This window comes from Etheostoma spectabile, chromosome 5 (assembly GCF_008692095.1).
Source record: "Etheostoma spectabile isolate EspeVRDwgs_2016 chromosome 5, UIUC_Espe_1.0, whole genome shotgun sequence".
Classification (NCBI taxonomy): Eukaryota; Metazoa; Chordata; class Actinopteri; order Perciformes; family Percidae; genus Etheostoma; species Etheostoma spectabile.
The window spans coordinates 33113436-33140392 of NC_045737.1; the positions used below are offsets into that span (position 1 = coordinate 33113436).

Below are 26957 nucleotides of genomic sequence, written 5' to 3' on the forward strand. Positions count from 1 at the left end.
TGGTCCACATCCACTCACACGTGGCCCAGGACTGCCCTATAAAAACACAAATCAAATGGTTTTGCACACTACATTTCCTCTGAAATGACAGACATCATGAGGTGTTACCACATTTCTCCTGCAGACTCCATCTCTAAATAAACATTTATCTGTATTGTTACATATTTAGTAAAGTACGCAGGCTGTAACTTTAGTATAGCTTAGCCGCTTCATGTCACCTTTGCTACTTTAGTTGTCTTTGCAGGTGTGTTGACTAAAACGCAGTTGACCATCGCTCTCCAACTTGTCTTGTTGTCAGCCATGCTTCTCATCTGGTCGAGGGGGGGGGGGGACTAACTCTTTTGTCGTCAATGAAACAGCTGATCTTCTGCAGGAAAAAAAAAAGTATAAAAGTACAACAAAGTAAGAAAAATACATTTTTGAATAATTGATAATACAAACTGTATGAGAGCTTTCTACAATGTTAATAACCATTCATCTGATAGTCATCTAAACATAAAGTGAAACAGAGTTATAAAAAAAATGACTAACTCATTGAAAATGATAACACACATGTATGAGACTTTTGTTTAGACTATTATTTCCTCACCTCTGTCCAGTTCAGCTAACTATAGTAATGTTTAAGAAGTACAGCAGATTGAGTATGATTAAATAATCACTAAAATATTAAAGATAGACTTGCAGATTAATGCTATTTTTATCATACCTCTGTCAGATACACCTTAATAAAAAAAAGTCCAACATAGTAAGAGTATTAAGTGAGTAATAAATGTATTATTGCCTTACCTCAGTCTGCTCCAGCTATCTATAGTATGTAAATAAATACTCAAAGAACATAGTGAGAACAGTAAGATAAATCATCACTGAAAAGGTGATGATAATAACAGCAAACGTTAATTTTATTAAATAATACCATGTATTCGATATAGCCATCTACAACATCAGAGAACTACATCATTACATAAAAATAACTGCAGGAGAAAATTGTTATCGTCTTACCTCTGGTTCAGCAAAAAGTAAACATTTATAAAACAAAAGAGTGAGTAAGATGATCACTGAATTATTAGAAAGGTGATGATGGGACTTCCTCTTAGTAGTAACTTACTTACAGTTCTCTCCCTCAGGCCTGCCTCCTCTTTGTGGAGGAGCTAAGACCAGGAATTGTGGGCGCCTCATGTGAAACACTGAGGGTTGCTGGTATTCCACAGGCTGCTATTTCTGAACAGGCACCAGAAGGTGCCTGACAATCAGTCTCTGAGGAACAGCAACCAAATCCCAAAAAGAAGAATGACCGGAGCACCAGCAGGAAGACCAGTGGGAACAGGATGAAAGGCTTGTCCTCTTTGTGGAGGAGCTGTGCCCAGGCGTTGGTGGAACTGGGTCTCTGGAGCATTCTGCCTCTCTGAGGTCTACTTCCAAAACCTCCTCGGACTCTTCTCACTTAGCTGCGTCTGGCTCTCTAAGCTGCTCCTTTTTGTGGAGTAGCTGAGGCCAGGAATTCAGGCAGCCAAATCTTCTGAGCCATTTCCCTCCATGACGTTTTGCGTCCATCTCCTCATGTGAGATGCTGAGGCTGCAGGCAGGAAGCTGCCACGACCACAAAGACAGTAGTTGCTGATATTCCACAGGCTGCTATTTCTGAACAGGTACCAGAAGGTCTCTGATAATCAGTCTCTGAGGAACAGCAACTGAATCCCATAAGAGGGGGGAAGGTGGAGGGGAGCACCAGCAGGAAGACCAGGAGGAAGACGAGGGGAAACCGGAGGCAACACTAGTAGCCTCGGCGGCTGGATGAGAGGAAACCGATGTCCGACGTTCTCGTCATCCTCATCTGACATGCTGTCGTAACCGGAGTCATCCAGCATCTCGTCCTCCTCTTCCTCATCATCAGAGGAGAGCGCGTAGGAAGCCATCTCACCATCTTCATACTGAAAAATACTCCCATCCTCCTCATCATCATCAGACAAAAGTGGGGGGATATACTCACCTTCCTCAACCTCGACCTCAGGTGCCACATCATCAGCGATATAGCAAGGGAAGTTGATTGCTCTGATCAGCTGGGGGAGCACTTCAGCAAGTCCAGCTGGATCCTGAGAGGAGTCACCTAATGGAAAAAGAAGATACATGCATATTTATATAGATTGTTGTACATATTTACATAAAGGAATGATTAAAAAAATACACACACATCCCTGTGCCTAACAGGATGTGTGCCAAATCAAAGACATACAGTGGCTTGTATAAGTTTACACACCCATGTTAAAGTTGATTAAAAAAAAGGAATAAAAAAAAAAAAATTTTTTGGAAATTGATCTTGGTGCCTTAATTAAAATAAACATTAGGAAAATCCAACCTTTAAGGACACTAATCTTCTTTGTGAATGAGGGCATAAGTATACACACCCCTATGTTAAATTCCCATAGAGGCAGGCACATTTTTATTTTTAAAGACCAGTTATTTAATGGATCCAGATACTATGTCTCCTGATGACGCTCCCTTGGGCTTTGGATTTAAAATAACCCCACATCACATATCCTTCACCATACCTAGAGATAGGCGTGGGGAACTTTCCATAAGATTATCTCTCAATGCAAATCAAACAGAAAAAAAAATATTTAAAAAAAATCAGGATGCATAGTATCCTGGATCCATGAAATTACTGGCATATATATATATATATATATATATATATATATATATATATATATATATATATATATATACCACACACACACACACACACACACACACACATATATATATATTATACACACAGTGAATATGTTTTACAGCATAAATGAAAGATAAATATACATTTCTTAATTGTACAGATCCTTTATTAGAACATTTGAAAATCACACTTCAGTTGGTTTGATTTATAATTTTTTTTTAAACATATGTATGTTCTGACTCCTGCACCCTTAACTTGCTGATGTATGCCCGTACTAAATTCCACGGTCTCCATGGTGATCAACAAAAAGCATTTTTGGGCATTATTCTAAAATATACAGTCGACATTTTTTGTAAACTTCGATGCCTTTGAACTTAAAAGCTGATGCTTCAGCTAGCTAATTGTTAAAGCTTTAGCAAAGCTTCAACAATTAAACTCAACTCTCCTCAGAGGAAGAGCCATGGGTTAACTATCTCTAAAAAGAGGCCCGGGCCAGTTGAGCTACCTTCTTAATAAATTACACAGTCTCCATGGTGATTAAGAAAATATTTTTGGGCATTATTTGAAAATGTGCCCGGTCGCCATTTTGTTTGGTAAACTTTCGACGCCAATATTCTTTTCCAAAGATGGCCATCTCAAACGAAAATAAGTGTTGGCAAATCACTAAATGATTGTTAGTACATTCTGCACTTGTCCCGGGAAATGTTCTATGTTCCAAACATAAAATAAAGGTTTTACACAGAGAAAACGTCGTGGAGCTAGCTGGCTGTTCCCACCAAATGTAACGCTAGCTAACTATGCAATTTTTCAAAATAAAACCCATTTAGTTCTTTAGCTTGTTACCTTTAAACTCAGTAAATTACATTACTTCATACTGGAAATAGCTTTAAGACAGTTACAGATATTAATGAATTTGGAAGACGAAAAACGTGAAATCAGAAGTTGTCTTACTAGTATCATAGTCGTTGTCGGACACACCGGCAGCTCCAATCAGGTGTCCCTCCCAGGCAGGAGATCGCAGCCGACTTAAAGCCATTATTACAGTTAACTTTTTCAGTAACAGTAGTGAGACAATAGTCCACAGTTATTCACCAGAACAAATTTCGTTTTCCAAAAGTTCAGCTTTTCAGCGTTCAGGTTTTTTGCAACAGCGTATGTCAACTCGTGTCAAACTCAGATGCAAAAGGGAAGTTTGGAACGAGTGACGGCTTTTTATACCCGTACCTCGATCCATCGTCATTTCGTTTCTATGACGCATGCACGTGCGTGTGCGTTAGCAAGTGAGAGATAAACTTCTCGAACTGTCTATGGAGATAAAGAATCATGGTGTGATGTGTAGCCTGCCTAACCCAAATATTAATGGTCACACTTGTTTGTCTTTATGTTTCCATACGAGTAGGATTTCTAGAAGTTTAAAATCACAACACATAGGCCTAGGATATATCTACTCGCATGGAGGAAAATGCTGCCCTCCAAAATATTGTGGGAGACAAAAGGAAAAGGTGTAAAACTGACAGTGGAGCTATTGTGCCGAAGGATATATCTTGTCGTGCCCTGGGTGAAAATGTTCTAATGTGCTTGGATGAATTGTGTGTGTGTGTGTGTGTGTGTGTGTGTGTGTGTGTGTGTGTGTGCGCGCGTGTGCGTGTGAAACCTTTGAAACTAGGACTGTCTGCTGTGAGCTTTACAATAAACACTACATTGAAAAATAAATCAAACTTTGGCCTAGATAGTTATATGATGACTCTGCTGTGAAATCATTGCGTTTACCAGTTTGACTTACAGTATATTAAATAAGTGTAAGGCTGCTCCTCATCCTGTTTGAAAAAAAAATGTCACCCCCCAACATAAGCTTACACAAGCTTATTTTAACATATGGAAAAGGACCGCAGGCACCCAGCATTAATTACGCTGTCAGTCGTTCTCTTAACTAGTTGGGTTATAGGGCCAGAAACCACTAGTACTGGGTTTGCGAACCTTGACATTAAGTAGCATTGCTGTGTTCAGTCAGTCATCAGTGTCCCCATATTTAATCACATCTGATGAGAGATGCAGGCTGAGATTTGCCTCACCGCTGCTTTCCTGCTATTTTCTGCTGTACTGTACAGGGAGGAGTGAGTCATCCCTGGCTCGGCAGGGCCCGCTTCTGCCTTGGGTCAGTGATGCCATTTAGCTGTAGTGGGCCATGTGTATGAGAGAAGTGGTATAGTAGACAATGCCTTGTATGCGTTTTTGTAAAAGAGGCTGTTGGTTCAAGATAAAAAGATAAACACTAGAAATGTTTATACTATACATTTTTTATATCAGCAGAACGCTAACGGATGGGTGTACAGTATAGTGACAGCTGGTATGTAAACAATGTACAGTATGGATTTAGATGTGTTTTTATCTAAATCTGTAAATCCAAAAAATCACATTCTGTAACTTTTTTTAATCATGTAGTAGAAGACAGAAAGGAGTGAAAATTGAGTGTGAGTTGTACAGGCAGCTGTTGCTCTCTGGGGACCTCTGCTGGCACTTTAAAGCAGAGCAGCACTCTGTTTTCATGCATCTGAATGCCTAGAAAGTTACTGTAGATATAACATGTTGTTTTATGGTCATCCTGCTGTTTGTGCACAACACACCAATGTGGGTTGTAGCCGCTTCCGTCTGTGACACTGTAGTAATTCGCTCGCTGCAGGCGTCACGCAACCTTTCCTTTTGGTTTAACTGGTTAAAAGTGATAAACCGGCCATTAACTGGTACTGACACAAAGGCTTCCTTAATTGTCAGTCATTTTATTTGTATGGACAACACACAACACATGGTCTCTTTCCTCCAGTAAGCTTCTAAATTGGCTCTTAAAACACATCACAGTAAAAAGAAAAAGATATTTAAATACTTAAGACTTAATCAGCAAATGTATACTTAAATTGTCTTGGTCTCACAGTTTAGCAGCATGACAGTATGCTTTGTTGAATTATAGCACAATCAATAGATGGTTTTTGGTATTTTTGGGGGAAGCGAAATAAGCTGTAAACACAACAATGGCACGTTCACCTTATAAAGTTTTTAGCAAAAACATGTTGGTTGTGTTTGTGTCCATCTGGCAAATGTAAGGTCCACCAGCTAGTCACTCATTTAGTCAGTCATCCGTTTGGTGCTCTGGAGGTAGCGTACAGTGGGTTTATCTCATAGACTGTATGAAATAGGTTTATCTTATTATTTAGCAGAGGAGAGCTAACTTGTGATTAGTCTCGCATTGCATAGGAATCTGAGATTGGACAGATTGTCTAGCTTTATCCTGCAGAGATCTGAGGAACAGTTAACCATATTCCTCATGAATCCATTTTAAATCCGGAGTTTAAAATGCCAACACAAAAAAAAATTGGAAGGTAAGGTACATCCGGCAAAATTTCCAGCGGCACCTGAACAGTCCCAGGTAGTGAAACATGTCAAAATAGACTACCTTGTGATTGACAAGTCGCTACTACGGTGTTGACCAGTGGGTTTCAGTTCATGAAAGTTAGTTATAATAAGCCTAAAAAGGTCTTGTTCAAATGTCTTGTTCTTGTTTCATGTCACTCGAGGCTTCAGAACTGTAGTCCCCAAACAAATGACAACAACACGACGGCTACATCCACTTATTTATAGTCCATGGTTCTAATAGAAGAATTTATTTACATATTCCAGTGAAGGAAATCATAGAAAGGTGATCCAATACAGTGTCTGAAGAACCTGGAACAGAAATAATTTTAGACTTTCATGGTTGATGCACATCAAACTGTTTTCAAAATACTCCCACATCGGATGACCCCAATTTCACAGCACAACAAGCAAACAAGAAAATGAGTGACTCATACTTGGGTCTGCGAGACAACAGGTGAAATAGAAGACCGTTATTTTCAAGGAGCTAGAGGTGTGAGAGCTAATTTACATTTCAAGTAAGTGTTATTGTACTTTCCTCGCTGGTCCACTTGCTGTGAAATTGTTTTTGAGCTGTTACAAAAGGGCTCCTCACTGTCAACAAAGTGCTACAGGAATGAATGGAAATGAAACTAAGCTCTTTTGCCAGATATGGCTTTATAACAGCCTTTGAATGAGTTGGTGCCCCTACACACACTCCATAGGATCAATTGTATGGTATAGAATACTCTAATAGAATAAACTATCACACATACTGAAAATGTAGAGTCTGTACCAAGTGACAGCACACATCCATCAGTTGGAGGTCATGTTTCAGGGTTGTGTGTGTGTGTGTGTGTGTGTGTGTGTGCGCGCGTGTGCACACACGTATGTTGGCATGCCTTTGAATTTTAGTGCATGAGTGTGTGTGATTGTATTACAGGAAGCGACAGCCTTCCAGTGGTTGGATTGTAGCTGATTTGTGTGATGTATGGACTGAGGGATTGCGGTGGCAGCTAATGCTAGTCCTCATTGTTAAGGACAGGATAAGGTCAGCCAAAGAAAGGCAGGGACTTTTGAGGATCTGCTCCTCAGTAATGTCTCTCCACATATGTCAGATAAAATTAAGACTGATCTTTTTTTTTTATTTGTGCTTTCATGTCTTGTAACTGCAGCACCACTTGGAGGAGCCACTGCTGTCTTAGCTCACTCTGTGGCTCAGCAGACTGCTGCTGCTCAACACACACACACACACACACACACACACACACACACACACACACACACACACACACACACACACACACACACACACACCTTCTCATTCAATGCGTTTTCTTACTTCTGTACTTAACAAAAAAGTGTGAAATAACTGAAAACTACGAATGGACACATGTGGACAAGTGTGAAATAACTGAAAATAAGTCTTATATTCCAGTTTCTTCAAAGTAGCCACCCTTTGCTCTGATTACCGCTTTGCACACTCTTGACACCTGAAAGTAGTAGTCACCTGAAATGGTTTCCCAACAGTCTTGAATGAGTTCCCAGAGATGCTTAGCACTTGTTGGCCCCTTCCTTGGGCGGTCCTCATGTGACCAACTGACCTTCATTTCTTAAAGTAATGATGGCCACTCGGTTGTCTTTATTTAGCTGATTGGTTCTTGCCATAATATGAAATGGTCCCAACTCCAATAATAAGGCAAGAAATTCCACCAATTAACCCTGACAAGGCCCACCTGTGAAGTGAAAGCCATATCAGGTGACCACCTCATGAAGCTCATTGAGAGAACACCAAGGGTTTGCAGCACTATCAAAAAAGCAAAGGGTGGCTACTTTGAAGAAACTAGAATATACAACATGTTTTCAGTTATTTCACCCTTTTTTGTGAAGTACATAATTCCACCTGTGTTCATTCATAGTTTTGATGCCTTCAGTGATAATCTACAATGTAAATAGTCATGGAAATAAAGGAAACACATTGAATGAAAAGGTGTGTTCAAACTTTTGGCCTGTACTGTATAACTGTATATACAGTGTATATATATATATATATTATATATTTGTGTGTGTGTATATATATATATATATATATATATATATATATATATATATATATTCTTACAACAAACCCAACAACAAACCCATATTACTTAAAAGGGGTTCAGCTGTGATCTTTAAGCTGCAATCAGTGACCAAAATACAATAACTTAATCAATAGGATGATAATTTACGCTGCAATCTTTAGTTAGGTAATGGGTCTCCACAAGGTGGAAAAATCCACTTCAGTTAATGCCTGCCAAATGAGACTGATTGGATGGTACGCCACAAGGAGCTTTTAGTGAGCCTCGAATAATTGTAATTTCTTCCTACCCTGCAAACATATTTATGTACGCTATAGTGGGTTGTACTATATTTTGATTTTGAGCCTTGCAACAGCGTTGACTGATTTGTTTACTGATTGCTTAATTTTAGTATGTGCCATCTGAGCTTAGCTTTTAATGTATACTCTTCAAGTGGCTTTCCTCCGCAATACGAGCTTGACAAATTTAGTAGAAAGCGTGCTTGATTAAGGGTCTATGGTAATCTGCCTACAAAGAGTGACTGTTGGCTATTTCAACACAGCCACAGGCGCCTGCTCATCTCGGCTGATTGAATGGCTACAATAAACGGCTGAGATACTTTTGAGCGATTTATTCAATAAGCAGCTGTGGGAATAGCTGAAATTTAGAGCATGTTAGAGACAACCATGACCTTCTACTGCGGTGAGGAGAAACCATAGCTTAGCTCAATTTTTGCTCACTCGCCTAACGTGATCACACAAGATAAACTCTCATCATTCTCCCAAAGATGGCATGAAGTTAATTGAAAAAGCCAACAAAGGATGTATCAAAGGGACAGGGGGAGAAATAATCATCTGCAAAGGGCGGTTTTCATATCTGGATCTCTCTGGTGGGGGATCCGTAGCACCTCACGTAACTAATACTGGAGTTCAGACAGAAATCAACCCCCTGTGGTTGCACTGTAGGCAAACACCCTGCCACACTGTTCCATCACACACACCCAGACACACAAACAATGAGGGCTGCCCGCCTGCAATACAACAGACATGTTCTGTTTGTTTTAGTCCACAAACACCGGTGTTGCTGACTGGCCGGCTTTGCAATCACCACTGAGACTAGAAAATGGTCACTGCAGTGTTGCTGTTTCTGAAAAAGAAGAGTGTTATGTGACTGGTTAATGAGTCTAAAAATGCACTTGTGTCACAGAGAGTTCACACATACAACAGTTTTTGCAGCCCAGTTCGGATCACTGTGGCGGCAAAGATTCATTAACCCGTTTTAATGGAAAATCTGCACGTCAAAATACTTTTAACCTCTTAATGCAGCTTTTAGAAGAATGCATAAGAAGTTAAATAATAATGGATGGCTGAGATCAAGACTGTGATGTTGTTTATCCATCTATTTCTCTCTTTGCATCTGCACCTTCTCTCCTGCTGATTTAGTTTTTTGCCTAATTAGCCTTGTGCTGGCAAGGCTGAAATCCACATTATTCTGGAGAATCGTCGTATTTGGGCTCTTGGCCCACCCTTAAGAGAGGAAGAGTTTATTTCATTCATTTGCTCATTGCATTTATAGCTCGTTCAAGCCGATTTAGCTGCCATGAATAAACTACAAAGTTGATCATGACACTGTCAATTTTGATAAATGGCTGTTAAAGGAATACGCCGCTGTTTGTTTAAATAGTGCTTATCACCGTCTCCCCTAGCTGTAGCTTAGCGTAGTGAATGGAATCCTATGTTGCCAGTTAGCGCGTTGTAAGCAAAAGTAAAAGTGAGAACATATAGCAGTCTGTTCATGGACATGCATTGCAAATCCAATCAATTTACCAAAAGACACCCCCCCCTCTACAACACCATTGATGATGAGAGATTCATGTTGAAGGTGGAAAAACATAATCAACACCACAGATCCTTTATCACAAGCAAACGCCAGAAAAGCAAAGGCATGGAGTGTAATTACAGGAGTGCTTGGACTGGAATGTAGATTCTATCTTAATTCTTTCAAGTACTTAGTAGAGACAATAAAACCCGCGAGTTGGACAAAATGTCAACTGCACCGCCACATTCAAGAAATGTTATATCACTCTGTTGATTAGAGTTTTCTCAGTCTGTGCCCAGCGCTTGACTGAATGTAGCTATTTACAGTTTTAAATCTTTAGTCTAGACAAATTCGAAATAATTGACTGGGTTTTCCTGAGAGGCACTGAAACATATCCAGCAATGCTTTGCAGACAGCTTAATCATATGGACTTGCATCATTATAACACTTAATGACTGCAGATAGATGGTACAATGTGAGGTGCCAAGAAATGTTTCAGACTGAAAATGTACACATCACTCTTGCTGTGTTGAGGGATTTTGGTGACTGTGTAGGGACAAAGCAGTGATTCCAGAGCCTGTGACTGTGGTTAAGCATGATGGTTCATAGCAGTTAACACTTGTGGAGATAGCTCAATATGAGCATAAGTCAAGGCTGTGGTTTGCCCTGTGTTATCCTGTGCCCTGTGGGCAGATTACACTGCCACTCTACCAAACCCTACTGCAGTTCAGTTACAGCAGGAAGAGGAACAAATCTTCATTTTCACATTGTCTTAATGTGATTATTTGTTGCACCTCTCCATCTGAATGACACTGTTCTCACCAGCCGGAATTAACAAACCTAGTGATCTAACTAAGATCTAACTAAAGGTGTAAATACTCCACAATGTGAACAGAGAACGGGTTTTAATAATCAAAATGTACATGTACAGCGGGAAGGAAAGTATCCTAAGAAACTCTGATAAAAAGAATCAAGCCACTGTCATTGAAAAAGTGTTGATATAAAGTCCATGTGCATGCTAGGTGTTGTGCATACATTCTGGCCTCTATATGCAGAGTTATACACATGGTGCTCTTTACTCCAACATCATGCAAAGCCTGTGCACCATGTATGCCAATTCTCCTCAGAGACCAACATGGGACTGTCGTCATCGCGGTCTTCTGCTTGATACGCAGTCCTCACCCACTCATAGTGGGAGGGCCGAGCTAGGGACCAGAGTGAGGCATTGTACCGTTTGGCTGATCACTCATTCAAAGTACACCCAGTGTTGCTGATGAGTCCTGGTAGACAGGGATTAAGTGGAATTGGTGTTGTTTCTAAGCTCATGGACCATGTAATTGAAGTGTTTGTAATAAATGGCAAGTGACATGCAGTTGTTGCCTTGCATGGAATAGGCTGATAAAAATGAACTGTCAGCTGTGTTATTCTGTGTTCCCTAATGTGAAACACAGACAGCCATAAAGATAGTTGCTGTATAGGGAAGATATTTTATTTAGGGACTGCATATATGCATTCACACAAAACTTGATAGAAATACACAGAGAGGACAGCGTGAGTTGTAACAGAAAAGCAGAGCAAAACGAGGAGTACTGAATTGTCTCCTTACTTTCTTGATACTTCTTGCTGGTTGATATAAACCAGACAATGTGAAACGTGACACGAATACTAAAACACAAGTAGACTTACTGTATATGATCAAACCACAGCAGAATTTGATTGTATACTTCTTTGAAGTTCTACAGGATTTTTCCCATTAGTCTCAGCACTTAGCATTCTATCAACGGTTGTGAAAATTCAATTCAGGTGCGTGTGTGTGTTTGTGTGTGTGTGACAAAAAGAGAGATGAGAGAGGCAGGTGTAGAGGTTATTAGGCCAGGTAAACAGAACACGGTTGTGTAACGTAAGTCTGGCTGATAATTCACTGACCTTTTACACTCTAATGCATTCTAATAGGCCAGTGGATCCCAGCATGGCTACTTTCTCAACCAACACAACACACACACACACACACATGCATCGTGTTCCCCCTTCACCACACACATGTACCTGTCTAGGAGATCAACGCTTTCATATTCTCAAACCGCAAAACCCCTCAGCCTGATAAGACAGTGCTATCTTGCTAGAAAACAAACACATTTAAAAAAAACTCCATACACTGCATAAAAATGCATCCAAGATTTGAACAATCTGTGTTTTTTCACTTACTTAAATTAAGTAACTTAAATACATTTTTGAAAAATCTAGCAGAATGTTTGATTTACTTGTTAAAGTTTACATCATCAGTTTGGGAATTAGTTGAGATGCGCTACCTCCTCACAAATGTTTTTGCTTGTATTTTTTTGCTGACCCCTCCCCCCCCCCCCCCTTCCGGATAACTGTGTGACTGAAGCCTGCCTGTTTACAGAGGTGGCACGCACCATGCAAAAGAATGACCGGTCCGGGGACGAAAGCCAGCGGAACAGTGTAAGTGAACTGCAGCTTTGTCCTTTTATTTTTCCATTTACATCCTTTCATCTTTCATCTTTAGAGCAACTCTACATCTTGATAGGCAGAACCATTCTTATGTATTCAATTGTGCTCCATTATATATGTAATTATAACGAGTTTGTATAGGTCTTGTGGATTTCCTGATTCAGATTGTGTTTCTGGCAATAATTGGTTCCATTAAAATGCAAGTTGTAACACAGTTAATTATAGAGCTACTCAATAATTTCTGGAAAGTCCCAAGTCACACCAGTTTTGGCCATTAATGGTGAGATGTGATGGAAACCCCCCAACGTGACAAATTTAGTGTGAGATGATTCAAATTTGGAACCGACTTGTGAATATGCCTGAACTCACTTTGCTGCTCACAACACAAGAAAGATGTTTAACTAATCATCCCTGGAATAGTGAGGTGGAATCTTTATGATGATGATTTAATGATGATGTAATCCTTGATGTGAGTATCCAATACTGTCATTTCTAGCACTATTTTATACAATCTCCATACACATTCCTTTCATGCATATCTCCTTCATCCCCCATCCCCCATAACAGCTACACTAGCATCAACATCTAACTGTATCTGGGCTCTCACTTGATGTTGTCGGAGTCACCCACCACTATCCATCTGGATTCATTAGGCAGCTTCCTGGAAATCCTACAGACCACTAGAGAGGTCAGAGCTGCTGTGTTCAACTAGAGATGGAGCTCAGATAGAGCAGCAGCAGACACTATGAGGCATATCCTCTCTCCCCCCCCCCGTACATGAATAAGATATTCAATCATACTCCTCGACTGCTGACCTTCAACTGAAGTTCAAACGTAGCGCCAGTGTGCAAGTCTTTCCAATTGTCTGACATCAGAGAGGAAACACATTAAGTATGCAGAGGCAGAGCATTTGCCCTAAAAAAGACTCTTGTGGGAAGCCAAAATATAAAAGAGGAAAAAAAAAAGATTTCCATTCTTGCTGTAAGTTTGCCTCATGGCCCACCCTTCTATGTGAATCATAGTAAAAGCTAAGACAGAAAGCCACACATTTCAACTTTCTCTTGGCTTGTACAGAAGCCATATATAAATAATATATAAAGAAATATAATTCTCCCCTTTCGGTCTAAAGCCCTGGAATTTATCGTTGCCTCACACCTCCAAACCCATCTTCATGCCAATAATAAATTCAAACCCCTCCGATCTGGTTTTCGTCCTCTTCACAGCACAGAAACAACCTCCTCACCTCTGCTGACACTGGTTCCCTCAACATCCTTATCCTCCTCGACCTAAGTGCAGCTTTCAATACCTTGACCCATAACATCCTGCTCACTAGACTCAAAGACCTTGGTATCAAAGGTACTGCACTCAGCTAGCTCCGTTCCTACCTTTCTAACAGATCCCACTTCCTTTCTCTCCATAACCACACCTCTGCCACAGCCAGAGTCACTCAACGTGTTCCCCAAGGCTCCATACTCGGCCCCCTTCTCTTCATCATCTACATCCTTCCCCTTGGTCAGATACTCCTCCACCTCAACCTGGACTTCCACTGTTATGCCGATGACACCTAGATTTACCTCAGTATCAGATCCCCCCCACAATCTTACCCTCTCCCACATCAACTCCTGTCAGTCAGCTAGTAAAACCTGGATGCAACACAACTTCCTCAAACTCAACAGCAATAAAACAGAATTCCTCGTCATAGGCTCCAAATTCACACTCAGCAGAATCAATAACCCCACTCTCACCATCGATGGCACCATTGTCTCCCTATCTCCCCAGGCCCGCAATCTTGGTGTGATCTTTGATTCCACCCTCTCCCTTGAGCTCCACATCCGCCATGTCACTAAAACCTCCTTCTTTTACCTCCGCAACGTCTCAAAATCGGACCCTCTCTCACACCCCCCACTGCTGAAAGACTCATTCACACCTTCATCTCCTCCTGACTGGACTACTCCCTCCCCCAAGAGATCCGCACCTCTGAGTCCCTCATCATCTTACAGTCCCGCCTCAAAACTCAAATCTCTTCACCTGTGCCTATCTGTAGACCCACGCGACCCCTCCCTTTTTATCTGTGCCTGAATCTTGTTTTGCTTTGTTTCTGTTTTCTACCATGCCATGTAAAGTTACTTTGAGTCCTTGAAAAGCGCTAAATAAATTAAATTTGTTATTATTATTATTATAATTATTAGTTCTATAGTACAAATGCACTTTTCTGTAGCTTTATGGGACAAATATGTACACCAGTGTTGTGTTAAACAGTGCGGCTTTCAGAAAATATAAATTGATGCTAAATTGATGAGCTCTTTGTATCTCCTGTGGGGAAACACTAAAGCCAGAGGTCATCAATAAAAATATATCCAAAGACATGATTGCTTGCGAGAAAGCCTGCTCAAGCTGAGGCATAAAATTAAATTAAAACAAAAAGCATGTAGTCCCACTGCCATAATATTAAAAAGACCTGCATAAATGTAAATGTTTATTAAAAAAAACCAACAGCGACAGGAAAACATGACCTTTTAAAATGGAATAAAACCACTACTAATGGAACAAAACACTGATTGATGAATCACATTTTGTGTCACTGAAGAGACAATGGATTTTCTAACATGTCCTGCGGGATTTTCGAATGTTTGAAATCGGGAGTGGGCGGGATTTGTAACCAAGCAGCAGTAAGAGTTTTGGCGAGGTGAGCAATAATTTATGTCAGATGTGCCTGTGATTAATGCCTTCGTCAATTAAGACCAAGTGAAGAGAGCAGGGCAAGGGGGCGCAGAAGAGAGACAAGTGTTGCGACAGAAATGGGTGGGACAGCAAGAGAGGACAGGTAATTAGAGAGAAGAGAGGAGGTGTGGGGGTAAGATTAAGACAAGAAGTGAATGTGGAAAAACACACAGAGCAGCAGAGATGCTCCCTCATCATTCTGAGGTGCATATTGAGGTAGAGCAAGGACACAGGCTGTGCTGATGAATACGTTTCGCAAGGCTCTCGGGGGCTGTCCAATCAGGCAGTACCATTGATGAATAGTCATGAGTCACCTTATCAGAATCACCATGGTTACGCAGATGTGACTGGGGCCATGTGAATGTGATGAGGGAATAGAAATGGCCCAAACGCCGCTCCGTCTCCTTCCCGCGCACATCTTGAGCACCAATTAGAGCCCAGCAGGGGAGCATTTAGGCCATGTGTTGGGCCTCTCCATCCTTGAGGATAAGGGGAGCAGGTTCAGAGTGAGGAGACCTGACAAGGCGATATGGTGAAAGATGATGGTTAGGATTTAATGCATAGGAAGAGTGCAAAGAGGGAGGAGGAGGAGGAGGAGGATTCAGCTAGAATTATTTGATGACTTAAAATCCCATAAATCGCCAGTAAAGCCAGTTGACACTCAGCTCATACAGTTGAAGGCTGGCAGTCTGAGTAGAGTGGAAGTGGATGACAAGATATTAAATGAAAAGAGCTGGGGAATTAGATTTAACAGGATCAGAGGAGGGGAACATTATTAGAGAAGCAGAAAAGTGACTGAAGGATGAGAAAGACAAAGACAGCTGCAGGAGATCAAATAAAGAAAATGGACAAAGGATATATATAACATATAATAAATAAATAAATAAATAAATATATGTACTGTATGCTCCTTAACCTCACAGACATCTTAAAAAGAGCATTAACACTCTAAACATTAAGTACAGTTTTGTGATGATCATTTCCCAAAAAGCCTCCACTCTAGCTTTTAACACTTGTTGAAATCCCCTCCAGGATTTGAGAGAGCCATTTAAGACAGATACCACATATCTAAAACAAGATTTTCTTTTTAAATATCTCAACTCAGGGAGAAAGGGCTCTTTGTCTTTTCTCTAAATCCACCCTCCACTATTTCTTTAGCCAAAAGAACATTTTACTGCATCATACACAGCAGTGGCCATTGTTAGATAAACCTGATAAAAGCAGTTTTCTTATCATTGATTTGACAGGCCCAGTGCAAACATTGTTAATTGTTTTTGAGCAACTGCTTATCTGGCTGCTTGTTTATTTATGAGAGAATGGATTAATCTACTGCATATTTGATACACGTAATTTTACTAGCAGTCAGCACCATACAATGAGGACTCAGGCACTCAGGGAAATTACATGTGTTTGTCTCCTCAAGCCTGCCAAAACTCAGCGGGGCAAATTTCTTTTGTCTTGTCCACACATCCTTGTCAGGAGCTTTCTGCCTGTTCTGTTGTCTGTGGGGAGCCTGCACATAAAATCACCATCCACGCACATAGGTAGATAGATTGGCAGGCTCAATATATATATTTTTTTTTCTGCTACAACTTGTGTAAAGAAACACCACCCGATCACCGCTCTCATTTCCCAACCTGTTTGTGTGATGACTCTTGCACAAGTTGTTTAGCAGCATGCTCAGCGCGGATTTAGGGGCTGATGGATGAAGGTCGGTGTGTAAACTCTGCTCGAGAAAGGTCGACATGGAAGATTCATGGAGTGATGAATCTGCCGTCTTGTTCATGTCACTGTTTACCCAGATTCAATTCATGGATGACATGTATCTTTCTGTCTCACTTTCCTATTACGAAACAATCCAGACCCTCACGCTATATCTTCAGAGCAATTTATTGCATGTAGATACAAAACATTGCAAGTAGGCTCCACTTTATGTATCTATATTACAGCACAGTGACCCTGAGCCTTTGCACAGATGAGGAAAATACAGAAAATGTGTTGTGGGGTTTAAATACGTCACATTATTAGCCACCTATGAGTGTTAGCATTTGTTTTTGCAAAAGTAGATTTGGGGCACCTCCAGGGTATTGGATCTAATTTTGTCATGCACATACCAGTGCTTTGCAGATCCACGTCTGAAGCTGAGGAAGACTCTGGGTCTTGTCCCGGCCAGACATTTGTTCTACCGCCTCAAAGGCTAAAGGGGGGGGGGGCTCTTTGAAACGAAGGGATTCATTTCCCTCACCTCCAATAAGACGCTCAAAGGTGCTCCAAGCGATCTTGGGTGACGTTCCTTTTCAAACTAAATGAGACTAGCTTGCCTCCTCATCCCGTCCCCTCCCCCTCCCTTCTGTGCCAGAAATCCACCCAACCCCCACCCCCAAATCCTTCTTATTGGTTATTGGCTGGAACACTGGAACACTGTTTGTGTATGCTTTGTGGTGCAGGTGGGAGCAGTTTGTTTTTGTTGCTGTTTGTGGACCCTGGGCTGTCTACAGAAACCATGTTTTTTTACAGTGTGTTCTGGGGAAAGGCAGCTTGCAGTGAGGAGATGTATTTGACAACAAATGTTGTAGCCTAAAACACGTGTGGCATTGCTTGGAACACCTTTAAGTGCACCATTGTTACGTCTTCATCACTTGTCCTGCTAGTTCCCTCACAGTAAATCTTTTCCCGTGTCTTATTCTTGTCACTTTCCCTGCTAAGATAATTGCAAACAAGATATGTGTCGTCATCATAGTATCCCCTGTGTTTGTTTTGCCTTTACAAACTACCATATCCTGCTATCATACTGGACAAATTGGATACTTTTTGCAACCTCATTAGAAGCTAGCCATTGTATAGCCCAAGGGGTGAATCAAATGGAAATGTAAGATGTGCATTACTTGAAATTGAAAGGGGGGGGGGGCGATCTCATGGCCTGATGTATGCCATAATTGTCTAAGAATAGAAATCTGATTTGCATATACATTTATCAGCATACACCAAGAAGAGGTATGGAGGTGTTTGACATTCCACACAATGTAATGCAAATAACACAAAGAATGTTTGAATTCAGCATTACTGCCACATGTGGTGCATGCACACTCTGTATTTCACACAGTAAATGTGTGATGAAACTGAGGTTTTCTGATGATTGATGGAGAATCCAGACCTTCAGAGAACCATTAAAGGTCGAAACAAATTTACTGCCACTTTCAGTGGAAAAACCTTTCTGTTGTCTATAGTGTGCAATAAAAAATGATAGCAAAATCCCCTCACTGTGTTCACCATGTTTCTGCTTTTCCATCTCTAGGACTGTAAATACACCAAATATTTTGTTACCTACAGGCGTGAATAATAAACTTGTAAACTTGTCTCCAATGCAGAACATAATATTAACTTGTATATGTCTGCATATTTATTCATAATGTGGATCCAAGGCAAAAAGAGGAGTGAGACAGCACACAGTACAAAATTCCCAAGATTACTTCATCCCCTGACCCTGACAATCTGATGTGTGAAGCTGTGAGCACTGTGTACTGATGAACTGAGTTAATTGGTATTACCCCACAGGATACTTACTATGTTTTACAGCTAAGTAAACCATTAGCTCCAACAGTAAAAACACACACCCTGGTTGTAAATACCAGTAACTCTCACAGTGAAGCGATACATAAACCTGTGTTTATCTATAGATAAACTAAGACGCCATGTGCCGAGCAAACCCGTGACTGGTGAAGACATTCAGATTGCAGAGTAACATGAGCCCCGGATATCAAACTCTCCTAAATAAATCAGGTTGCATACACTGCATACATGTTTTCTTTAGAGCCAATGCTGTTCAGGTGGAGTAGGGAAGATTGGAGATTAAACCTCCTTCTAGCTCCTGGTTTCAGATGCAGTATAGGTTTTCAGAAAGCTGAGAGCTGCCTTGGTACCGGCAGATAAATGGAAGGACTAAATTGTTTTTTAACCAGGTGATTTACTGCATCTCCTCCAATAGCAAGCTTTCCATTTCATCTCTCTCTCTCTCTCTCCCCCCCCCTTTGCTTTAGCTGTGTTAACTTCTATTCCAGTCACTTCTCACATTGCTTCAAGGCTTTACCCAGAATCTTTTTAAGATTAATTCTCTGATAAAAATCAGATTCATCAGAGAGGAATGATGGCACTGACGATGAAGGATTGCACATGACATGCTAAAATGCGATAAAGACATGCATGCTAGCTAACTAGGACTACAGTTGACTGCAACTGGCTAACATTGGTGCATTTACAGAAATGTTGATTAATGTGCATTTTCCTAATCAAATAAATAAATCTACTACTACTACTACTACATACCGGGTATAATAGTAGTAAGCACTGATGATGCATTGCTGTATTTTAATCTAACCCTCGAAGCATTTCATAATCGTGGCTGTTTTGTTAAGTATCTTATAGCAAATCCGAAACTCTGCTGAGTTTAATTCTGAAGAGTTAACCTATGACCTGATCCAACTTGTTGCGTGTTACTAAGATCAAAACACATGTTATCAACATGGCTCCTGATTCGGTCATGCAACATACAATGAACCTGAAATGGTGATGCGAGGCAGAGAGATGTGCAAAGTCAGTCTCACAGTCCAAACAGAGCCAATGGACTAGCTGGAAAAAATCTGGAGCATCAGAAGCTCACCTGGAAGGATCTTTGGGAGATGGAGGAAAGCACATTAAGTTTCACCTTCAGAACCACTTACGATGTTCTCCCTACACCCATGAATCTAAACCAGGCACAACCAGGTCCTGCAACAACCTGCGATTACATTGGAAGGATGAAGAGCTACCACGAAGCCTTCTCTCCATCTATCCCCGTATTGTCAACGCCTTTGTAAGACTAGGGCAACTTCCAGTGAAGCCAGCTGCAAGATTGGAACCGACCCTGCTGGACACTGAGCTCAACAAAGAAAGAAATGGAGGGAATGCCTCTTAGCTCGCCCAAGGTAATGCTTTGACACTCAGTGGAAGATAAAAAAAAACAATGCATCAAGGAAGGGAGCTCTTCTAGACATCGACACATCCACTGCATACTGATGATTTCACGCCATTATTGTCCTTTCTGGGGCAATTATAAAACAAAAAGAGCTGACATGACTGTGGTCTTGTCCAGATGCTGTTTCCACTGTGAACACTTGGAAAAATTGAAAGGCCAAGAAACGACCATCTTGGTGCCATGTTAATCTCTCTTAAGGTCAACAGAAAAAAAGGTGCTAATGAAAAATTCTGTTTCTGAAAAAGGGATGGCTTCCTGTTTGCTGAGGAAATAGTCTAATTGATATGACTAGTTAATAAATCATGCATGAGGGAGAGAGTAACTTTCAAAGCTCTAATAGCGATGCTGCGTGACAATAGAGACAGATGGTGTGCAGACGTGCCTGATTTCTGGTGTGCAGCAAGACCATTAGAAAGGTAGAACAGTGAAAAGGAGCCCAGATTGTTTGGTTTAATCACAAAGTCAGAGGACAAGACGAAGAAGATGAGTGAATTAGGATGAAAGGAATGTAATAAGATAAGAAAAGACGTGGCCGACTCCCAGTTACATGAATAAATAAGAGCTGCATGTGATAAAAATACATAAATGGAACCAATATTGAACCACCTGCAAGAAGTCTCACACGCAGCACGCTGCAGATGAGTTGGTGAATCATTTTCCGGAAAAAATAAATTTTAATTCACATACATTTTTAACTATTTCCATTTTAAAATAAAGCAAAGTGTGTGTGCTTTTCCCAAGTCTTGTGTATCTATTTTTTTGCAATAGGTCCAGAGATTTCATTCGGTAATACGTATCGATTTGCTGTCATGATCAAATCTTTATCAGGCTGTTTAACCATACTTTCTACCTCTCTGTCTTCACAGTAACTCTTTTCTATCACATTTTTGTCAGGGCTGTGCAATCATAAAAACTAAGGGTTCAAGTCAGAACAGGACTTATTTTGGACTGAATTGTTTCCTCTCTCACCAGCCACCAGAATCCCATTAAATGCCCATAGAAACCACATTTTTCTTGAATGAAGTCCTTCTTAACCATGACATGAAAGGAGGGAATCACTATATGTTTCAAGGCTGATTTATAGACCTGAAAGTAATCCTCATTTTCCTACTTTATATGAACCTTTGGATAGTTTGTTGCGCTAAATTGACTGTTTGCTAAACCTCTCCCCAATTGTCCAATCAACATAGCAACCGTAACTAGGCACAACCAGACTGTCATGGTTTGGATTTCTCAATGTGCATGGCGCTCTTGTGAGAGAAATACTTGGTATCTAAATTGTTAGAATGGTCATGCCTTTTTTTTATCACCTTTTCAGAACCAGAAATACAAGAGAATAATCAGGGTGTATATCTAGCAAGCTGCAAACGTTAGCATGCCATGCTAGCTGGCTTCCTACCTAGTAACCAATCGTTACTTCCACAGCCAGGGAGCTACATTACCTAACCAAATTGCAGTATTTTGTGGGGTTATGTTAGAAAAGAAGTAGTCTATATCGACCGCGTTTCAGTTGCTGGATAGTTCCGGTTCCTCTGGATGTCCTTCATTTTCGGCCAGATGTCCGTCAACTTCCGCTTTCTTTGTGTTGGCATTCTAAATTCCGGTTGATTCAGGAAACATCCTCTGAGCTAGAATGGACAATTAAATTATATTTATCTAATTTTTGAGTAAAATTTTCATCACACACACTCGCCTCCCTATGTCCTCCCAAAGCTAGTTCCTTTCCAAGGCTATTTTGCAGAGGCAGTGTACCTGCATCCAGCTCTTAGCGCCATCCAAGATGATTGTGATTGTTTTATTTTTATTTTTTTAACCTTTATTTAACCAGGAAAATCCCATTGAGATTACTAATCTCTTTTTCAAGGGAGTCCTGGCCAAGACAGCGGCACAGATCACAACAATTCCGTACATTACAGACAATTTCATAACAATTTCATAAATCTATTTAAAACATTTACACATATAGATTTCATTTCCAAACCTTTGAGCAAGAGTTTAAACTGGCCAATTGCAACCACTTCCTTTAATTTCCAGAACATTTGTAAATTGTTGTGGGGGCAGAATAGGGAAATGCCACCTTACCAACTTCTGTGCGGACACTTGGTACAGACAGTAGCAGTAAGTCTTGTGAGCGTAAAGAATACAGTCTATCCGCTTTTGGTTGAATATATTCACACAGATATGAGGGGAGCAGACAGGTTTAAAGAACTGGCAATAAACCAGAGCACATTTTTCTCCTATCCAAAAAAGTTGTGTGGACCAGCCAAACCTTCCTCTGCAGTGCTTTGTAGAAAGGTCTGGCAATGCGAGACTAGAAAAGACTTGAGTGGAACATCCACTAGGTTAGAGCCGGTCTTGGGCGCTACAATATCAGGCTAACGCTAGCGGCTCCCTGGTCCTTGGAGGAGTTGGTAAAGTTCACACATGCTCAGAGCCTTTTGTCCTGAAAAAAGTGAAACATACTGTTTGAAAATACAAACCGGAAAGCATAAATCAAACTTCTGGGTTGCTATGCTGTCAACCAAAACACAGAGCGGATGCCCAAACCCAAACCTGCAGGCACCCTTCCCAAACAGTGGGACTAGACCATCATTGGACTGACACATTGAAGTACACAGAGAGCACAGAAGAGTCACAGCAGACCAATTAACCTTTCACTGATCGCACTTATCATAAAGGGCGACTTTAGGCATTAGGAGAGCCAGCACAAGTGAGTGCATATCAAGGACCGTGTGTAAAATCTGCAGTCGGGAAACACACTGAGTTGGGTGTAATAACCTTTGTACTCTCGGCAGTCTCTTGTGTCATACCTCTGACCCATGGTGCTCAACGTGACTAAAGTCATTTTCACATGCCATCTATTATTCTTCTCTTTTCTTAAGGGAATCTTTAATTTACATATTATTTTTATTAGACTTGACTTTCCTCAGATGTCAAGTATACAGTATAACTAGGAAGAAACACCAAAGGACACAAACTAATCTTAAAGCTCCATGTTGGACTATTTCTGTAATAGACAAATGAATAGACATGCAATCCAGTATACTGTCAAGTGTCCTTTTGGGTCTTGGATGTATGGGCCGTCAGGGTGACTTCCTCGAAGAGGTCTGGATGTGTGCCCCCAACTGTCTTGCCGAGTGGACCGTCCCAGAGCACTAGGTCACCAACGGAACAGACTTTTTGAGGCAGCAGCTGGCCTTCTTCATGGCTGATCAGAAGTTGGATTTCTCTGGGTCTGATGAAGTCTTTAAGGCAGTGGTTCTTAACCTTGTTGGAGGTACTGACCCCCACCAGTTTCATATGCGCGTTCACCCAACCCTTCTGATGAAGCCAAGCGGGGCGTGTCATCACGAATCATATGAGTTGGGTGTGTGTCTTGACCTCCGCCGAACCCCTGAGACTGACTCACCGAACCCCTGGGGTTCGATCGAACCCAGGTTAAGAACCACTGCTTTAAGGGGAACATGAGGGAAGGTCTTTTGCAGTTTGGTAGGTGGAACATGTCTGTGCACCTCTGCAATTTTGTCAAGTCCATAGCAGACCAGTTGGTGAGACTTGAGGGTCCCTCTTGGGGTGCTGATGCGGATCTTGAGGAGGTAGCGCTTGGTTGCAACAGACACCTTCATTCCTCCGACGCCATGGACAACCAGTGTGACATCTTCACTGCGGAGGTTCAGCTTGCTTGCGGCTTTATGAGTTATGTAAATTTGTGTCAGACGCCAGGTCAAATGAGTGTTCCGATTCTTTGCCCGTCATTGGCAGTGACGTCAAGAAGCATCAGGATCACGGGGTACTCGTGCAGACCAGTTTCCTCCAGAAGGCCTCTCTCTGCTGTAGTGGAGCTGTATGCGCGGGATGCAACGTTGCAGAAGGCGTTGCGACACTGTTGCGCTAGCTCAGGTGCGAGTTTGGACAAAAGGAAAAAAATAATGAGTTTAAGTGCATAAATCATTCATAGTTCTATGTAATAGGGCTACAATGTATTGCATGCAAGTGCAAATACAACAGCAGTTCCCTGTATCACTGTAAGAATAACAAAAAGATCAAACGGCGACTACATCAATTATATAGCAGTCTGTGTCGAAAGAGGTTAGGGTTAATACTGACATAACTTCATTGACTCATTAGATCCATCATCCATCAAATAAAAAGTGAGAGTTAATCATATTGGCTCCATCATTCTCCTCTGTAAGGCACTGTCTGCAGCAACAAGTCTGTTACGGGGAATTATGTAGGAATGAAAGGCTTGATGGCTTCCTGGATGAAGATTGGCATCTTGATGGATGCAGGGGTGGATGGGTGGAGGGTGCTTTGGCTGCGTGATGTATGGCGGGGCATAAAAGTCACGACAAAGATGAAGAGGGGAGCGCACGCACACATGCAGGCCTGCATGCGCACACACACGTTTGCACATATTTTCTTCCTCCTTTCTTCATTCTTGGCTGACAGTCGGTCCTTCTGGTCTAATAGAGAAGTATTATGCTGTAAGGGGCAGCGTATAGTGCTTACTGCCAGGATAATTCATTTATTTGCACGTGCAGGGCAAATAGGTGTTTTATTCAGCAGACTGCCCCAGGCTATGCACCTCTGCTTGACACAGTGAATCAATCTACTTTATGGAAGTCTGCATTGTAAGAAAAAGGCCCAAATAAGAATAATTTCAGCCTGCTATTGTTGCATGATTATTTTAAGTAAGACAGATTTATTGACTAGGTCCACTGCCTTTCAAACGGTTTTATGTAATTGAATTAATTGAAAGTTTGTTAGGCAATTTTCACCATTAAAGTACAAAACCAACTTAACCAGTTTTAAGAGTTTTATCATCTTAGTTTGTTCTGTGTTCACATGATAATACTATGTTGTGTTTATTTAAATACAAAAATTAAGTATTATTCCAGTTTAGGAGTACTGTTTGTCTTATCTTTTGTCAAAAACGGACCCCCACCCCCCTTGACAAGTTAACCTGGCGATGATAAATCATCATCAATAAAGTATTTCTGATTCTGGTATTTCAGAAAACCAGGGCTTTTAACTGTACTCTCCGGATCTGAGATTCAGTGTATAGAGGAGAGGGCTGATCTGTACCATAGACTGTATATCATTAATATTAACAGTTTATGATCTGTACTCATTAAAAAGACACATCATGTAAGGGTGTGTCACCTGTAAAAGAGTGTGGACTGTAACTGGTGACCCTTACTGAACGGGGAAGCTTTGTTATCAATGCAGAAACAATGACAACTTTTGGTTTGTGGCATGAATAATGATCATCACGCTATTTTCACCAGCTCACTCCACATGTGTGTGTTTGTGTACTTAAGTGTGTCCTGAATCAAAGATAGTCCTGGAACTACTCAGTACGCAAATAACACATTCACTTTGTGCTGTCCCCAAGGTACCAAAGAAACAACACAAAAAATATCTTCTATTCACTTCTGTCTCGCAGTCTTGAGTGTATTGTGTGTTCAGAGGGAGAAAGCAATTTGCATATAAAAATAGTCATTTGCATTAGGTAATATATTTGTTTGTTTTTTTTGCCAAATGAGATTGATACCTGCTAATGGATTCCAGTTGCATACATCCAGTGAAAGGTTTGATTATAGTTGTAGCTTGAAGTGGTCTTGTTTTTAACGGAGAGGCTTTGCTGTTGCCTCCACTGCATCAGAATCTACTTTTCTGATAACTACTAAATGGTACATTGACCACCTGATGTGTTTCCACGTTGACTTGTGACTGTAGAACGACTTCCTCTCATCTCACAAAGGTCTCAACACAAGATACACTGTCAGCTTTCAGATGGCGCTTACTCCCGTGTTTCTTCAGGATTTTATTTCCTTCTTCTCTCTGTCCCAGTGGTGATTGTTTAAGGGGAATGCTATTTGCTTCAAATGAGTCTTTGGCTAGGAGCATATGTTATTTTTTTGCTAGTTGCACTTTCGCAAGGATTCAGCATTCAAAGTGCATTTGACACAGGTTTATTAACGAGCTGAAAGAGCATGTTTAACGAAGCTATATTCCCAGCATCAAACTACTTTTAGAATAACTACTAAACAAATGAGAACACGATTTACCAGTGAAATTTACGTGAGAAAGAATTTCAAAATCTACAAAGGTTCAAAAATGCACTGTCATCAGATGGCGCTTCTCCCTGATTTCAGAATCATGGATTATCGTTTTTTTTCTACGTCTTGCCGGGGATTTTCATATATTGGGCTGTATTTTTAAGGAGTTTTATAATTTCTGTTTGAACCTTTAAGTCCTCGACAGTAAGACTAATTATTCATTGTATTTTTTTTCTCTTGGCAATTTATTCAACAAATAATCCCTAGACATCGTCATTCTGTATATTTTGTATAATCTGTGCATAGACCTCCTATATTTATATTTATACACTACATTTTATAGTCCCTTACAATTACTTACTTTTTTTGGTTATACATATACTTTATACTCTGTATAATCTGTATAATCTGTCATAGAGCTCCCATATTTATATTTTTACACAACATCTTAAAGTTCCTTACTATTACATTTGGTTATACATAAAATTATATACAATATTTATACCCTGTATAGCAATTCTGGATAAATGTAAACCACATTTCGTTGCTTGTACTTGTGACAGTGCAATGACAATAAAGTTGAATTCTAATTCTAATTCCTCCTAAAAGCAACATGAACAACAACACTGTTTTTTCACAGGTTTTCTTCATGACGCATCACTGATCAGTAACGCCATGCATACAACATAAGTACAAAAACCCTTCTTAAAGTCACATGAAAGAGAAAATTTGAGATGCACATATATATATATATGCAA

The 26957-nt window shown here is 40.6% G+C and overlaps 1 protein-coding gene across 1 annotated transcript in view; it reads left to right on the top strand.

The window, feature by feature from the left end:
* The window catches only part of LOC116689604 (cAMP-specific 3',5'-cyclic phosphodiesterase 4D-like), a 202496-nt gene that overhangs the window by 12535 nt on the left and 163004 nt on the right, over nt 1-26957 (top strand). The window contains 1 exon segment of the mRNA XM_032516152.1: nt 12338-12396. Within this exon segment, the coding sequence (XP_032372043.1) occupies nt 12352-12396 (45 nt within the window). The 5' untranslated portion in view covers nt 12338-12351.